General features: G+C 37.0%; 1 protein-coding gene across 14 annotated transcripts in view; it reads right to left on the bottom strand.

Annotated features, from left to right (window-relative positions):
- Window positions 1-3908: 3908 nt before the first annotated feature.
- GOLGA4 (golgin A4) overlaps window positions 3909-18228 on the bottom strand; it is an 82062-nt gene continuing 67742 nt past the window's right edge. For 7 of the 14 annotated variants that reach the window (XM_085051643.1, XM_085051645.1, XM_085051650.1 and 4 more), the window contains 7 exons: window positions 15624-15644; window positions 15378-15446; window positions 14711-14786; window positions 11910-12013; window positions 9226-9321; window positions 6739-6802; window positions 3909-4626 (listed from right to left, as the gene is read on the bottom strand). In XM_085051643.1, coding sequence (XP_084907769.1) covers window positions 6773-6802; window positions 9226-9321; window positions 11910-12013; window positions 14711-14786; window positions 15378-15446; window positions 15624-15644 — 396 coding nt within the window. In that variant the 3' untranslated portion in view covers window positions 3909-4626; window positions 6739-6772. The remainder of the gene's footprint in view (window positions 4627-6738; window positions 6803-9225; window positions 9322-11909; window positions 12014-14710; window positions 14787-15377; window positions 15447-15623; window positions 15645-18228) is intronic. The other 7 variants (XM_085051644.1, XM_085051657.1, XM_085051656.1 and 4 more) reach the window with 4 other exon arrangements.

The raw sequence follows: 18228 nt of genomic DNA, 5'->3' as shown, positions 1-18228 counted from the left end.
GCAACTCCTAGAGCATGGATAGACACAATGTAGAACATGCAACCTACTGCTTACTTCTGTTCTATCATTTCTAATTTGCCATATAATGAATATACACAATCAAAGGGAGTTTGAAAATCCTACACTAGCAATACTATTGAGGACCAGCATCTAGGAACAGCTACACCATAGCTTGGCCTGAATACTCCTCACATAGCTGGGAGACTGCCAGGCTTCTGCCCATATTGATGGCCATAACAAAGCTGTAATGAGTTTGCAAAAGAGCTGTTTTTTCTTGAAACAGCAAATGAAAACTAACAAACTCCACAGACAAAAATAAAAAGTATTTTCTATAGCACACATAGAAGGGCAATAGGACTTATGCAAGACTTTCAATTTCAAAAATCAAGCCAGTCTTACAAAAATCAAGCCAGTTTAGAGTCTGAAATCCTCATTTTAGAGGAAAGAACCAGACACCACATACCACATGGGAGAGAAAATAAATTTCAGTACAGATCACAGAAAGAGGTACTGTAAATGGCAGAACTAGAAGTTGGATGGATTCACAGATAATGTTTTATAAATAGCTTGAAATAGTATGTTGCCAATAAATAGCAGCCTAGGCACTGGAATAATATACTAATATTATATTAGTAATAAAACACTAATAAGACCCCTGGTATTTTTCATCTAAATTAACAATGTTTAATCCTTAGAAAACTATAGAGGATGCTCAATGAGCATTTTAAGTCTTATCTTTATAAATGGATCTACACATTTTTTCTGTGCACATGCATATGAGCCCATAAAATTACAAATATCATATATATTGCACATCAGACTAAGGCAAGGTTCAAGACGATCCAAATATATTCTCCTGCAGATGCATCTTTTAACAATCGAGTCTGAACAAGTTTGGCATCCTCTAACCTTTGCTAAAAAGGCAGCCCAATCTTTGATTGGCCCTACTAGCAGCATTTGACACTCCAAGAACAACAAAAACATTATAAAGCAAAACACCCATTTTCATAATTTCACCTTAACTTTATTTAAATTCTAAAGCAATGCCTTATTTATATATTCTCTTTTAAGAAAATCTACAAGCAGTTAAAACTTCAGCCTGGAAAAACTCTTGTACTTAGCACACTTTCCCATTATATTAAGGAATAATTATGTAATTGCTAATGAGTTATACATAGAAAGGAAAAAAACTAACACCCCAAATATTTAAATTTTTCAAAATATGGATTTGGGTAGTGGCTACCTGATTTTCGTTTTTTAAAAAACAATTACTCACTAATCCCTTTTGCATTCTTTAATTAGGTTGCTTAAGGGAAAAATATTATTTAGTCCATCTAATGTTGCATGAATATTAGATAGGCTATTTCAGTTTGTTCCACTACACTTCCGTCATGCTTGACAAAGTACAGTCCATAACTAATTTCTTTAATGGAAAGGAAAAGAACAAAACCAGAAAATGTGAAAAATAACCTATTTGTGAAGACAAGAGAACTGTAAGTGATTGTACTAATACTGTAGAAATAACAGATCCCTGCAGTTAAGTTCCCAAAGCCTAAGACAACATATAGCTTACATGGAAAACTGAAACTCAAATCTGTGTTTTACATTGCTGTAATGATAGCAATAGCAAAATCCTACAAATCCCCAGCCAGTTATGGGAGGAATAGGTTTTTTCAGAGCCAAACACACTCATGTCAAGTCCAGTCGAGGCTGCTGCTCTGACAGTCTGGAAGATGCCTTTCTGCTACGCAGCAAGAGAGAGAAGGGCTTACATTGGAAACAGTTACAAGGAATATTGGGTCTTCAAAACAAATTTGATACATTTGATGTTCAATAAAAGGACAAAGTACAATCCCTTTCCCCTAAACTTCCTAAAACATAGTAATAATAAAGCAGCATAAAACTTTTAACAGTTTTGCAGACACAAGGCAGTGGGAAATAACGATGTACTTGGTAACTTAACTATCAAAAACAGTTCCTGTCCCTTTAAACTTTAAACAATGATTTAAAACCAGATGCATTCTTTAGACTGTTAGTGGCCACAATAGGCCTTGGATCACTCAAATTGTTTCACTTCTAGTTTCACTAGGATAAAAAAAACTATGTAAATAAATTCAGCTTTTTTTTTCTTTTCCTGCAGATGACCAAAAAAGGTGAATCTCAGTGCACTTGCAAAAAAACCAAGAAAAAAAACAACCCTCCCTTATGTTCAGAGATGAGCAACTTGGACAACTGCTGCCCCTCAAATACTTGTTAAAAATTATATTCATGGAGGACTGATCACCCTGAACTATCTTGGCAAACTAACGTATATATTACAGATGTTAGTTACTGATACCCCAAGTATCAAAGTAGCTAGAGGTTAAATTTATGCATACTCCAGTATCACTTCAGAGGATCACAACTTACATGCCAAAAAGACCACACAGAAATTATTTAAAAGAACAGAAATACATAATTTTCCATCATGGTGGACTTCTACGATAGAATGACTGCAAAGACCAAGCAATGTTATCTATCTAGATGTCTGTAAAGCCTTCGACATGGTCTCACATGACATCCTTGTCTCCATATTGGAAATGCATGGGTTTGAAGGGTGGACCATTCAGTGGATAAGGAAATGGCTGGATGGACGCAGCCAGAGAGTTGTGTTGAAGGCTCTATGTCAAGGTGAAGATCAGTGATGAGGGGTGTCCCTCAGGACTCTGTCTTGAGACTGGTGTTCTTTAATGTCTTTATCAGTGACACAGACAATGGGATTGAGTGCACTCTCAGCAAGTCTGCAGATGACACGAAGCCAAATGGTGCAGCTGGCACAACAAAAGGAAGGCATGCCATCCAGGGGCACCTGGAGAAATTTGAGACGTGGGCCCTTAAGAACCATATGAGATTTAATACCTTGGTCAGGGGCAACCTCAATGAGTCCAGATTGGGCGAACACTGGGAGAGCTCATTGAGAACAGTTCTCTGGAGAACAGCTTGGGGGTGCTGGTGAAAGAAAAGCTGGGTATGACTTGGCAACGTGCACTCGCAGCCCAGAAGGCCAATGGTATCCCAGGCTGCAGCAAATGAGGATTGGCCAACAGGTCAAGGTAGGTGATTGTCCCCCCCTACTCTGCTCTCGTGAGACCCCAGCTGCAGTGCTGTGTCCAGGTCTGGGATCCTCAGTGTGAGTAGAACATGGACGTGTTATAGAGTGGGTCTGGAGGAGGCCACAAAGATTATCAGAGGAGGGCTGGAGCACCTCTCCCATGAAGGCAGGCTGAGAGAGTTGGGGTTGTTAATCTGGAGAAGAAAAGGCTCAAAGACCTCATTGCAGCCTTTCAGAACAAGTTTTTACATGGGCAGATGATGATAGGACAAAGGGGAATGCTTTTAAACTGAAAGAGGAGAGATTTAAATTAGGTATTAGGAAGAAACTCTTTACTGTGAGCGTGGTGAGTGGTGAGTGTGAGTTCCGGTGGCACACTGGAACAGGTTGCCCAGGAAAGTTGTCAATGTTCCATTCCTGGGAACGTCCAACAGGGCTCTGACCAAACTGAGTGAAACTAGTGAAAGGTGTCCCTGCCCATGGCAGGGGGGTGGGAACTCGATGATCTTTAAGGTCCCTTGGAACCCAAACCACTCTGTGATTCTGTGACAATTTAGAACTTTTAAAAAGCAAGCTTCTCTATTTGCTGCATTCTCATGTCAGCTTTTCAGCTCACCACATGTCTGTTTTGCAGGTTGTGATGCCTTGAAAACCCAAATGTCTCCATTGATTTCTTAAAGTTTAAGGTACTTGAACAGCTGTTCTTACAGGAGTGATTTCATCCTGGAAATATTTCAGCTAACAATCTCTCCAACAGGAGTAAGAACAAAACTGGTGTGTCCTTTAAAAGAAAAATCATACCAAAAATGTTCCAAAATTATACAGTAAATAAACTTTATTTCATCTCAGCTCTATTCATATTAGTGCTGTCAACAGTCACAGATCAGCATATGATACAATTATGTAGTAACTATTTACAATTTACAGGAACATACTTTTCTCCAGAAAATATAAGTACAAAAGCTAGGAGTAAACAAATGAGGTATGGCAATTTGGATTTACTGTAGGCAAAACCATATAGAAGCTACTTTTAGCAAAAAATCAATGTCAAATCAGGAGAGAATAGTCAGCAAGAGTGCCTACTTCATCAGAAAAATCACCTCAATTGCTATTCATCAAAAATGTATTGCACAATTCAATCAAAGAGGAAAAAATAAATAGAGTAATTTCTGTCAACTCTTAAAAAACACACAGTAAAACCTGTATAGAGATATAGTAGCACACAATTCGTTCCTACAATAAAATCTTTTCTCGCCTTTAAAAAATAACCTTTAACACAAAATAGAAGACAGTATTCAATAGAAGAGAAATAACCAAATAACCCCTGATTAGCATTTCTGTCAAGGCAGTTTTAACTATTTTCACAGTCCAAAGGTGGTGCTGAGTTTTGGTTCTTGCTGTTCTGTTTGTGACCTTGAATAATAGCTTTTCTTCCTGTCCCTTCTCAAGGGGCAATGGAGATATAAACATGTTTCTAAGCAGCAATGTCATGAGACATTCTCATCACAAATTCTTCAGGACGGTCATAGCCACAACTAGAAGAATGAAAAGTCAAAAGAAATAATCAAATGTTACATTATTGAGAGCAACTTAGAAGCTCTTAATATTAAAATAATTACATTGTTTATTAATACAATTAGGAGATAGAGGAATTTCAAGTCAGTCAAACTGCCAAATTATTTGAGCAAGCAGTTCCATTCCAGTATCTGCAAAACAGTTGAAAAATTGATGAAAATTAAATAAAGTGTAGCAAAACAGTCAGTTTCAAAACAGCAAAAAAGTGTAGCAAAACAGCAGTCTCACTGGAAATAGTCTACCACATTGTTGCATGTTAATCCAAAGAAAAACTAAGTTGTCCTCTCTGCATAAGGCTTATCATCAAAATTGAAATGATGATGTAAAATTTTGGAGTTAGCAAATAGCCTCCTCTGCAGGAGAATATCAATTGACTTCACAATGAAGTCAGCATCCCCTTTGTTTCTAAGTTATATACGTGCAAGAGTAAGTGTCAAAAATACTTGAGATGAAGTAGGTAACTGTAATCAAATAATGACATCTGAAAAGTTTACATATATGCTAGTTGATGTTATGAAAGTGTAACCAATAATTTCTGACATTAAGAAACAAGCCACCAATACATCAAACATCAACATCAGCAAGACCTCCTGTGGTATGTTTCAAATGCAGCTCAGAACACCTGAATTTTTTTTACACCAGCATTACAGACAGCATAAAAAGATGGTAAGTTTCAAACATACCTTCGGCAACCTTTTCTGCAATAGTGTTGTAAATAGCTTTGTTCCATCAACATCAACAATTCAATTCTTTTCAACAATGGGTGTAGAAAAAACAGTCACTGATTTTGTCAGAACTGATGAAGGCTGTTAGCAAACAGTCCAAACGCTACTGCATTTTAAGTGCAATAAGGTGAATTCACTATTGTATTCAAAGATTGAAAAGAACAGGAAGTAGAAATCATGATTGTTAGATGAACATTTTTTTCCTTTGAAAGAGATATTACTTTGTGTTGAAGGCTGTGTTTGCATGACTGCAGGAGAGGAAGATAACATGTCAATTGCACTGTGGTAACTGGCAATGGCAATAGCCTAAGTTAATTAATTTTGCTCTGTAGGTGATGCAGGCCAACAACTTGCATTTCAGCCAGAGATAGGAACTACTTCACATGCACTGAATTAACTCCTGGCAATTGTGCAAAGCTTTCCAGTTGCAAAGGAGGAACAAAAATAGTTGAACTGACCATGTCCTTTAGAATTCATCTGCAGAGTTCATTAAATATCATACACCACTAGTGACTCAAATTATAATCTTAGCAGTCAGCACAGAAAATTTTTTCCTGTGTATTTCCACATCCCAGTCCACTCTCAACCAACTATTGCTTGTGTGTTGCTTGTTTGGCTAGGCTAGTCTGATGCAGCCTGCATCTTTAGGCCTACATAAACTGTTCTATTCTTGTAATGCTACCACTAGTGTTGCAAATTCATAATGGAAGTAGCTTAATAAAACTTGAAGACACAATAAACCGAGAGCATAAAGCTCCCTCAATTGTTCTCCCTCATCTCTCTGCTTTAGCATCTCTTGATGTCACACCAAAGCTGTGATTCAGAAAGGTAATGATGTTTTAAATACAATCATATCCTAATACCTCTACAGAGAATATTCATCACTTGAATTTAATTCATTTTCATATTTAAAAGATGTAATAATTCATTTTAAGTAATATAGCATGTCTGCCACAAACCTGATTTATTTGCCTATTCAAAAAAGGTACTCAGAAAATGAATAAAGACAAAACAAAGTCACGTGCAATAAAATTCAATATTACATATTAATTAATTTAAAATCTGATTTTGTTTCTACAACTAAGATTTCTCAATCAACATTTGAAGTGATGCATAGGGTTAGGGTCAATCAAAAAGATTGGTTTAGAATCAATATTTACCATTTTCAAACTTGGCTTTGTAAAGCAAAACATGATTAAGAAGAGAACAGAAATTATTATATGCCTATACAACCAAAGTTTATTTTTTAAAGAACGAAAGCAGACAAAAAAAAAAGCAGAAGAATTATTAATTGCATAATACAGATTTCATTTTACATAAAACAAGAATATATTAGACTTCACTCACCCACATGCTAGCTAAACACAGACTGATGGCATATTCAAAAGATACCACTGCGAGGTGAGGCAAACTACAAAGCCAGGAAGAAAAGAGGTTATTGGACCATTTTGTTAATAGTGTTACATAATGTTAACAGATAAGAACTCTGTGGACATCTATGGATGAGATTGTGCAGTTAGATCACAATAACCACATAGTAAAAGCCAGATTACTGAAGATCACATTGATCTACCATATGTTTATTGACCAGGGAATGTAACAGGTTTTCAGAAACTTGTTAAATATATGCCCACTAAGACAGTATAAAATTACACACAGATACTTAGTACCACACTCTACTCTAGTAGGACAGTAAGTAAATAATTTACACATTAAAATTACTTACAGATGTTTTGGCAACAAACTAAAAGCTTTATGTTAAAATGCACATTTATGTTGTAGCTCAGAACTTCATTGCTCATGAGAGCTAAACATTGGATATTTTCATATACCAGCATCAATCCAGTATTAAGTGTGGAGAAACACTACTGCCATGTCAGCAAATGCCAATAAATGAAAAGCAAATAAACCCAAGCATATTTCTTGACAGAATAATTTATAAGAACTTCTCCAACTTTTTAGTTCTAAACAGAATTATGGAAGATTCATCCCCAGAATAGTTTGTGTTTCAGCAAATGAACACAGTAACTTTGAAAGTGAAGGAAAAAATACTACTGACTTCATAATACACCCTAATACTTGAGTTTCCATTAGATGTCTAACTCAATCTCTTTGTGGATTTGGACAGGAGAAAATTCATAGGCTAGATATGAGCCAAGAAGGGACTGCTATGTGAAACCCAAGCAGTTTTTGATCAGGACATGACGCTCTTTGAATGATGATAACAAATTAAAGCACATGTAGCCTGCAAAAAAACCTCTGTGCATTTCAGCCAAAATTTAATACCAAGGGTGAAAATGTGTTTGATGAATTCAAGTTAAAGTTTTATTTTTTATCAGAAGTTGTGAATGTCTGTTGTAGGAAGAACAAGTTTAAATTGCAAAAAGCTGACATCACTGCAAAATAAGGCCCATCTCTCTGTTCTCAGAATGTTTCCTAAATATTACTCTAGCTTACCAAACCAAACTAAAAAAGTCTCAGCTTTCTATTTAAATGTCAGAGACAGAAAACCATGCTTGGGATACTCAATACTTACTGGAGCTGCAGTAATATCAATATTTATATACTTCTAAAAGTATTTAAAATATTTAAGATTGCAAGACTCTCAAACATACTAAGTGTACAGGAAAATGTTGAAGCATTTAACACTTTCCTCACATGTGATACTGCAGATGAAAATACAGACTTTTAAAAAATTTCTTTCAGTGAATCAACAGGATTTTAATGTAACTACTTCAAGTGAAATGTAAAACTGTTCAAATTTTTATTTTATTCTGTATTTGCAAGCACTAAATAAATATATATGCAAGGTCAATGAGAGAAACAATGCAATTCTTCCTCTCACTTGAATTCCTAAATATTTCACTAAGCTGACCCACAAAGAGAGGGATCACAGCGTTGACTCCAGATACAATGTAGAAGAAAATATTACTGCATTTTTTATTTTAATTAAAAGTAGCTCCGATACATAAAACAGTAACAGTAATACCAAAGAAATGCTTGTGCTCATATAACCTTATCTCCTTTTGCGTCTGCTTCTCAAACCCAATTTCACCTTTCTAGTAAATATATCAACTGGTAAATACTAGACAAATACCACATAGTAAGTGTATGGAAACTGGGAAAAAAACACACCAAAGTGTTGACAACTCTTATTTTTGACCTTTGCTGATCCAGAGTAAACTGACATATTTTTGTGTCTTTTCAGTACAAAAATAAAGCAGGCTCACAAAACACCCCAAAACCTAATCAAAACCCCAGTCTTGTTAGCATGCCCACTTAAGATAAAACTGTACACATCTCACTTCAAACATATGTATCTCAGGTGATTGAGCTAATCAATTTTCTATTCTACAATCAAAATGCATGTTGTTTTGCCAGAAATTTTATCCCAGGACTGAGAAAATGTTTCTTGATATATTTTTCATAAAAACTGGTATGACTCCACAGAAACTTCTGAATTTAAGATGCATGAATTTTATATAATATACAAATTTATATATATTTAATATGTCAGATTACATTTTTTGATTAGAAAATTCATCCACAGAATAGTAGTGATGCTTGAACTTGCTCCGTCCTATGTATTCATTGCTATGAGAAATATGGATTAACTAAAGAAAAATACTAGTATAGAAAACATGCTTGCTTTTTTTCTCACTCTTGCTATAAATTCAAACCTAGAGCTGGAATTGGATATTCCACTGAAGAAGAGGGAAAGAGGGAGAAAAGGAGTGCACTTGGATGTGGACACAGGGAAAAGAAGACATAAAAAAGGTTTCTAATTCCTTATTCTTGAAACCTAATCCTCTTGCATAAACTTGGTTTATTTACGTAACTTACCATTGGTCGAGCATCTTCTCGTTCTAGTATCTTCTGAGTCTGATCCGCTGGGAACTTCAGCACTGTTGTTATAACCTTGGCCATCGTCTAAAAAGATATAGGTTATCCACACATAATTCCACATCCACAAAAATACTTTGTAATATTTTAAAATTAATTTAGTAATACTAGATACTATTCTATTCTATTAATGTCAATGGAAAACAGTGAAATCAGTAATATATAACTGTGTGTTTCATATTTTATATGCATGATGTGAATTATATGAAAACAATGAAGGGTCATGTTTTCACACTCTCACAACTTTCAGCTACTGTAGTATGATGTAAATTCTACGGTAATTATTCTCAAATAATAGAGTCCATAAATAAGACAGCATACTAGACAAAGGGCATGCTTAGAAAAAGGTGTCAACCTTGTTGCGTATATCCTGCCAAGCAAGAGGCAAACAATAAAGTTGGACTGAAGGGCAAGACAGTAAAATCCCCCAACAAAGACACATACACACCTTGGCCAAGCAGTTTACAAAGAATGTGATAGGTTAGACATGTCATAGTCATAGTCATGACTGTAATTCCTGACTCTTAGATCCATATCAATCTCCACATTTCTCTTATGTCTCCAATATTGTAGTCTAACTGGTGCATTCATAAATGCCTTGATCACATTCCAGGATGATTTACTAGGCTGCATAATTGGCAATATAGCCTAGATAATTTCCACAGATTCTTTTGAACTGTTCAAAAAAGAGAAAACATGCCCACAGATATCACCAGTTCCACTACTGAATTACCTTTGAGACATGGCATACATATTGGCATATAGGAATGTACCATACCAACAGAATGATCTTATAGGACAAAATTAGATTAAAAAATGCCTCCTCTTGTCCAGGAAGATAAAAGTTGGTAGAAAGGCATATCTGTACTGATAAGATAAATTACAATACAGAACTTTTAACTCAAGAACTGTGTGTGGGGGAAGCACATTAATACTTTATTAACATGCTTAAGACTATGCGTTAAAAGCTTTTATCATTCACATCATCACTACTCATGGTCTTCCAGTCAGTGTAGCAGGACAAAACAGTTCTCAAGACATAGTTCCATAAATTTATGATTATATGATATAATCCTGATGAGAGCAGACACTAAGCGCAGTGTCTTCCAGCAACACATCTAATGACTGAAAGGAAATCTGCAGACGAAATCAGCTTAAAACTATTTTTGAAGCAGAATTTCACCAAAGAAAGAAACTGAAGAAAAGGAAACACCAAAGGGCTAAAGACAATTTTCTTTAGCACTGATTGTAGTTTTTTGCTGTTACTGAAGAAATCAACTGCAAATTTTAGTACTACACTGTTAAAAAGGGAAAAAATGTAACAATTTATAATCCAAAGTTTTGAAGCATGCAAAGCAATGTTTTGAAGATCAGTAAGAAAAAGCCTTGATGAATGAAAACAGGGTTTCACATTAGGTTTTCTTGAATGAAAATTTGCTATTTGCATCAGCTATCTGCAATAGTTGTCTGCAGCTGTTTCAAGACTTCTTTTAAGCTGAAACATTGCTGACAGACTTTTCAGCATTTTCACTTGTCTAAGTCCCATACAATTCAAAATCATAAAATCCACTACAGTGCATATTTTAATTAATTATTTTAGATGTTTGCAATTAAATCAGGAGAGACATCTGACATGCCACAGGCTTGAGGACAGAGGGTAGCTAATGGTTCTGGGTTTTTTGCATCAGAGATTTATATTTGTAAGAAAAAAGGAATTAATACCAAAATGAAAAGTGGGATAAAAAGAGAGAGAAAGAGGAATCCCATAAGGACAAGATGCCATGCACTGTCCAAGTTTTATTCTGTACAGAGCGCAATGAGAACAGAGATAATTAATACAGAAACCTACATAAAACCTCTTTGCTTAATAGTAGTTGAAGCTGAAAGAAGGTCAACAATGGAAGAACTCCAGGGAGGAGGAAAAAACCAAATACAAAAGTTCATCCACATAGAATTTCTCATCCAAGAAAAATGTTTGTGTTACAACATACCTCTTTTGAATGTGGTCAGTCCCTAAGTACCAGTATTGCAAGAAGCTAGCAAAATTCCATCTCAGGAATGGCTTCACAAGCCTGCAGCTTACAAGAAGTCCAACTTTTCACTACTTTTAAGAGTGAATTAATACTGTCTAAGGTATACAGATTTAGGAATACTATGGAACATCTTTAAGCAACAACTGAAGAGGTATTTCACCATCTTCACAGCTACTAACAGTTATTTAATCCAACTGTTACTTACCGTGTTTCTTTCAAGATTACATCAAAAGATCACTTTTGCTAATATTGTGCATACCAGCTTTCACTTTACATTAAGCTTGACTGACAACAGGACTTCTGCTGATAAAACCATATCTACTCATAAAAGTTTTTGTCTTGATAGATTCAGTGGTGAGGGATGTGAAAATCCCCTCCACCTACCACTCATCTTGGCAGGCTGACGAAGTTTTGAAGTTATGGATCATGCCTCCTTGGAAATAAAAGGTGAAAGCCTATTGAATCCTGTGTCAGTAATAAACAGCATATAACAAAACACAAACACATGGTACTTCACATCTATACAGCAAGGGTGTTAAACTTTAACCTGAATCACCTGTCACCATATACAAATTTCCATACCTTTGTCTCACGACCCATCATATATTCAAAGAGCACTTTCCTCAAGTATTCAAACTCAGTAGGCTCTTCAAACAGGGAAACATCAGTATGGTGAAGGTTTCCATCTGTGTAAACAAAAATAAGAGATTATTTATAGTGAGAGTCACTAATTTGAATCCAAATTTTACTAATGGCAGGAAACCAAATAAGAACAAATGCTGGATTCTGCACCTGGGGTGGAGTAACTGCAGCCAGCCCTGCAGAAAGGCATTTGGGGTGCTGGTTGGCAAGAGGTGCAACAGGAAGCAACAGTGTATGTGCCCTTGGCAGCCAAGAGGGCAAACCTCCTGCTGGAGGTGCATCAAACACAGCATCACCAGTCAGTCAAAAGAGGTGATTATCCCACCCTATTTAGCAGCGGTGCACCCTCACATTGAGTACTGTGTGTGGTTCTGGGCCCCACCACTTAAAAAGGATGGTAAGGCACATGAACACATCCAGAGGAGGGCACCCCTGTGTTGCGGTTTGACGGATGTTACAGCAGACCTTACTGAGAGCTTCTCTACCCAGCCCGATTCAGCACCTCAGTGCACCAAACCCTATGTCCCAGGGCTGCACACTGCACTCTCACCGGCTGGGGAGCCATAAGGCTAGCTCTGGTTCGTCTGCTTCACAACCGGCAATGATAAAGGAGGCGAGGAGGGTCTCTGTGTTATGTCCATGGAAGATGTTTATTCGCATGGTGCGGCAGAGGCCAACGACCTCCCAGAGGCAGAGATGCCTCGAAGGTGAAGGCCTCACATGCACAGCCACATGTGCTGCATAGACAGCCACATGCATACACACATGTGGAGCATAGACAGCAAGATGGCAGAGTTTTATAGGGAAACAGAGAGGGACGGGGACAGCACACTGGCCCAGTGACCTCTGGGTACAGGGGAGGTATAGGGGCGGAGTTAGGGTACAGGAACCAATAGGGAAAACCCGAGGGAGTGGCCAGGACCACGTGGGGTGAGGAAGGCAGGAAAATAGGTGACAAGCACAGTCATTACGAAAGGGGTGTGGGGAACTTGCAGCTATTATCACAATACCCCTGCTACTGGATAAAGTACTGGCAGGCATGTCCTCTGAGAGAAGCAGCTGAGGGATCTGCGTTTGTCTAATTTGGAGAGATGGAGGCTGAGGGGTGACCTCAATGCTCACTATGGCTTCCTGAACAGAATTTTAGAGGCAGGTGCTGCTCTCTTCTCCTTGGTACCCTATGCCAGGACACATGGGAAATGGTTGAAACCTGCATCCATCATGGGGAGTTCAGTCTTGACATGAGGCAACATTACTGAGAGGGTGTCAAACTCTGGAACAGACCTCTTGGAGAGGTGGTTGATGCCTCACGTTTGTCAGTGTTGTAGAGGCAAATGGACAGTGCCCTTAAAGCCACACTTTACCTTTTTGTCAGCTCTGAGGTGGTCAGGCACCACAAAACTGGACCACAGGACTATAAAACTGATATTGGTCCCTTCCAGCTGAAGGATACTATGCCATACTTCTTTCTATCTGCTTCTTACCCTACCAGTATATGCTGAGGAAATCTTTGATGACATTTCCTCCCATCCCTGCACTAGTAGAAGGCACTGAATATCAACAGCCATCTCCCATCCTTGGCTTTGTCACCTTGAGAGAAGGAGGCATGGACCTTCTGATGGGGATGAGAGATGTAGATTGTCCCTGTTGAGCTGCTAGCAGAGAAAAAGACTCAAGTTCTCAGTGTGGCAAGAAAGAGGAGGTTTATTATTTTGATTTCAATATATATAGACTTTTCAGAGGTCACCCAGATTGTTCAGCCAGAAACCTCCCCCTAGGCTTGATTGGCCAGGCCTGAACTGCCTAAATCTCGAAACTCTGTTTAAAAAACATCCAAACTTTATCTTTGTTTATAAAACACAACAGAATGTTCTCACGAGAAAGACCTGTGCTAGCCACAGTAGATCATCCTGAGATTATTTGACCCTTTGCACAAAGTTGCAAAAAGCAAGTGTGATGCGTTTTTCGAAAGTCTTCTGAGTTCATCCAGCTAAGATGGGTCTGCATAGGATGACACAATCCCACATCTCTGACCTTAGCAAGGCTCAGTGCTCGAGCCTTCAGTCTTAAGCAGGATATACTCCTCAACTAAACAGCAGCAAATCTTTTGGAACTGAGCAATACCTGTTCATTTCCCTGTGGATTTTTCTATCTCATGTTACAATAAAAAATCCTGAGAAGAACAGTACACCACCAGAGAGAAGGTCCATTGGTCCACACTCTATCTCCAAGGTGTCCAACCACCAGTGTCTAAAGGACAGCACACAAGCAGTGCAAGTCTACTTCTGTCTGGGTCCTGGGGCTGCTCATATGCTTCAGTGGCTGAGACTGGCCTCCCCTGGGACCCTCACCCCCACCATCTCCTGCCAAAGGCCCAGGGGACATGTCCCAGCTCAGCCTGGGACCTTCAGTCCCTGCCTGAGCCTTTCTGTAGGTGTTCCCCTCTCTGCCCCTGTCTACTGGATGGTCTTGGGTCCCACACTGCAGAGAGCTTAAGAACTCTGCTATAGAGCTCTTTTAACTGGATGACATAAAAAAGCAAACATCAAACGAAACACTGTGTGATTTGCTCATCTGAAATCACACACTAACTCTATTATAATAGCCAAGACAAAACAAGCATGTCATAATTATATCATATGAGTGTTTTAAAGAGGCTGACATTTTAATACGTTTTCTAGACCAAAGTATATCTTTCAAACAAACAAAAAACTTATTTGTGATGAAAACTGTGTACTTACCTCTATAAGGCATTCCAACTGATGTGACATACATATTTTTCTCATAATGTTTCAGCCGGTCTTCCAGTACATGAATCTAAATAGAGAACAGTTAAAATGATAAACAGTGCTCACTAGCAGCTAAAATAAGCATAATTGAAACCATTTCCAGCTAAATATAATCCCTCATAAAGGCAAAATACATTTGCTTTTTAAGGAAGGAAAACAGTAAAAACTGTGTTATTAAAATCTGTCCCAATTTTGTACGTGTATACACACATAGAAACACCTATAGCAGATGCTACGTACATGTTATATATTAATGTTTTATATATAAGCATACATAAAAAAACACACAGCAACAATTGTATTTACACATCAAGAAAGTTTTAGTTTTGAAAAAAATTCCAGAAGTTCATAAAGTACACTGTTCCTTTTTTCACTGTGAAATTGCTTTGCTAATCAGTATCACAAGCATATGGTATTTTTAATCTCAGGGTCTAGAGATATACTTTGAAACGTACACAGATCTTCTGAGAGCAAGTATGACTGAAAACTATTCTTTGTCTATTATATTCATAATACCTTGTACAGAGATGTGCCACATCATCACGTGTAACAAACAAAACTTTTAATACTGCAGAGTATCAAACAAGAATACCTTTTACTCATTCAACATCACCCTTACCTGCTCTTTCAATTCCTGCTCCTTCAGTTTTGAATCATTGACTAGTGTTGTCTTCTGTGCAAGCTGTGCCTGAAAAAAGTCACATATGGAAGTCATCAAGAAACTGTTGAAAATACATAATAGGTACCTTTGCAATAAATCTATTTCTCCTTTTAACACACACAAACTTATAAGCAGTATTTCAGCTTTAAAACTGCTCTGCAACAGAAGTATTAGAAAGCAAAATCAATAACATGTAAGGCTTACCTTTAGTTCGGTTACTGTGACCTATAAAACAATAAAAATTTAAATTAAAATGTATGAAAAATACTGACTGTATCAAGCACTGGAGAAAGAAATATCAATCATCTAATTCTGATACAGTGTGTTAATTGAGAATGACAAAAATTGAAATTACCAAATAATAATAACTAGTCTCATAAGTAGTTTAACTTATCTGGATTGACAGTACATAAAGCTTATATTTAAATTATCTCATTTGATTCTGTAAGACAATGATCATAAATATAACTTCAGAACCTAGTGTTTCCAAATCTTTATGAAATGCATATTGGAGATGAATAATAACTGAATGAGTATGAAATACATCACAGGATACCCTAACTACTGCTAATACTATTCAGAATATTTTATGTTTTTTCTTAGTTCTTCAAGTTACATTTGGAAATGTGAACATTTATCTGAAAATAGCTTCAGCTAAGAGGTTCATGAGCTCTACACCTTGCAAAGATATTTCTGAAGTACAGAAAAAATTCTAAGCTGAAATTTCTATCATTGAATGTCCCAACTCTAAAGAAAATAATGCTTTAGTAGTCATGGGTATAACTCAAGGCTGTAAAAGCATTTCAACATCAAATAATTTATGTGTGAATTTTTTTTAAGGTAAGCTAAACCTTAAAACAGAAATGGTACATATTCACAGAATCACAGAATATTCTAAGTTGGAAAGGATCCACAAGGATCACGGAGTCCAGCTCTTAAAGTGAATGGCCCATATAGGGATCAAACCTATGACTCTGGCATAATTAGCACCATGCTCTAACCAACTGAGCTGATCTTAGGGTCAATATTACTTTTCTCTTACCAAAACTCTTTGCAATTGTGTTGAAAAGCAGATTTATTCCCCATCTTGGTTTGATAAAATCTATGGGTTTTCCTACACTCCACAAACAGAAAATAGGGGAAAATCATTCCTCTAAGTGCAATTCTTGCTTCTGAAAAGCTTAATCAGACATTTATTTTCTCATATGGAGAGACACTTTCCGATATTTATACCTCTAAATGTTAACAGCTAAGGTTATTAGTATTTGTCAATTTTTTATCACAGTCAGACAAATACTGTTCCAATATCTAGGGTACACTTCATGTCAAAGTGGATATGTTATGTTTAATGTTTGGTCTAGGCTGACAACAAGCAGCATAGAAAGTTTTATAAAACAAACTTCTATTATTTGGCAGTCTCCAATTTTAGACAAAAAATGTTGCCCCCGAAAGGTTGCATCCAGTCAGTGTAAGACTTCTGAGCTGTTTGACTAGTAGTGCTGAAGGGTAAAAAAAAAACCAATACCAAAAGAGAAAGATGTTGCAAAGCAACAAAATAAAAAAGAAATAAAGCAAGACAAAAAATACCACCACAAACATAATTAATTTGAATGCACTGTAAAATCCATATGCTGATATGTTGGCAAGTTCCGAGGCCCTGCCCAATTTTCTGTATAGCTCTGTTATGCTGCATATATATGCTATTGTAGCCATTGCAAATATGTACTATTGGACGAAGTAATAGCAAAATTAGTTTCTTACAGACTGTTGCCAAGAATAGGCAACAGACAAACTGAGACAGGAGTAAAAATTACAACTCTTAATTTCTAAGGAGGAAAAAGAAAACTACCTCTTGACTCTAGAACAGACTGCATCAGAATAAGAATCAAACCCTGAAATACTGATAAAACAGGAACTGAAAGTCCACTTACTCTAAATATTTGAGCTTTGACTGGATCAGAAGACATACCAGGAATTATATGCAAATTCAACAGCATAATCTATTAGAATAGTTATGATGTTTTGAGATTAAATCACCATTGTGAATCGCATCAAATAAGGCATTTACATTCAGTTGAATCAGCTATGCAAAAGAAAGCTTGAGAACAATTTGCTAAATTTGAATTTAGTTGGAATTCTCAAAATTACTCAAGAAAGTTTGATGCCTGTATTCCAGAGAAATCACAGATATTTAATCACCTTATACTCAGGAAAAAAAAAATTGCATTCTTTTTCTGCAGCTACCTTGAACCTGGATGCTTTAACTGTACCTAAGTACCTGTGCTACCACACAACCTGGTCTTCCATCCCCCACTAACTAAACATCCTTTATCCTTTAAAACTAGGCTGTTTACCAGCAATGGAGTTCTCTGAACTGGTTTATACCCGACCCAGATGGAACAACTCCTTTGAGTTTCTCCAAAGTCTGCCATGGAAACTCCAAGGAGTGGAGAGCTGTGGACAACATTCCAGATACAGGCAAAATAAGCTGTTTATTTTGTTTATTGTAAGCATATTCACTTTTACATAGAGATTTAATATTTGCAATGTTCTAATACTTTACAGCTCTATGCTACCATTGCCAATCTATCAGATACATTTCCGGGAAGAACTGAGGAACCATGGAATCATGGAATGCTAACAGGTTGCAATGGACCCTAAAGATCATCTAGTTTCAACACTCCCTGCCATTGGCAGGGACACCTCCCAGTAGACCAGGTTGCTCAATGCCTCAATTAACCTGACATTGAACACTGTCAGGGCTGGGGCATCCACAACCTCCCTGGGCAACCTATTCAATGTCTTACCA

The sequence above is a fragment of the Lichenostomus cassidix genome, chromosome 2, assembly GCF_008360975.1.
Source record: "Lichenostomus cassidix isolate B80296 chromosome 2, HeHo_3.0, whole genome shotgun sequence".
In the NCBI taxonomy this organism is placed as follows: domain Eukaryota; kingdom Metazoa; phylum Chordata; class Aves; order Passeriformes; family Meliphagidae; genus Lichenostomus; species Lichenostomus cassidix.
This window is presented reverse-complemented; position numbering and strand designations above follow the sequence as displayed.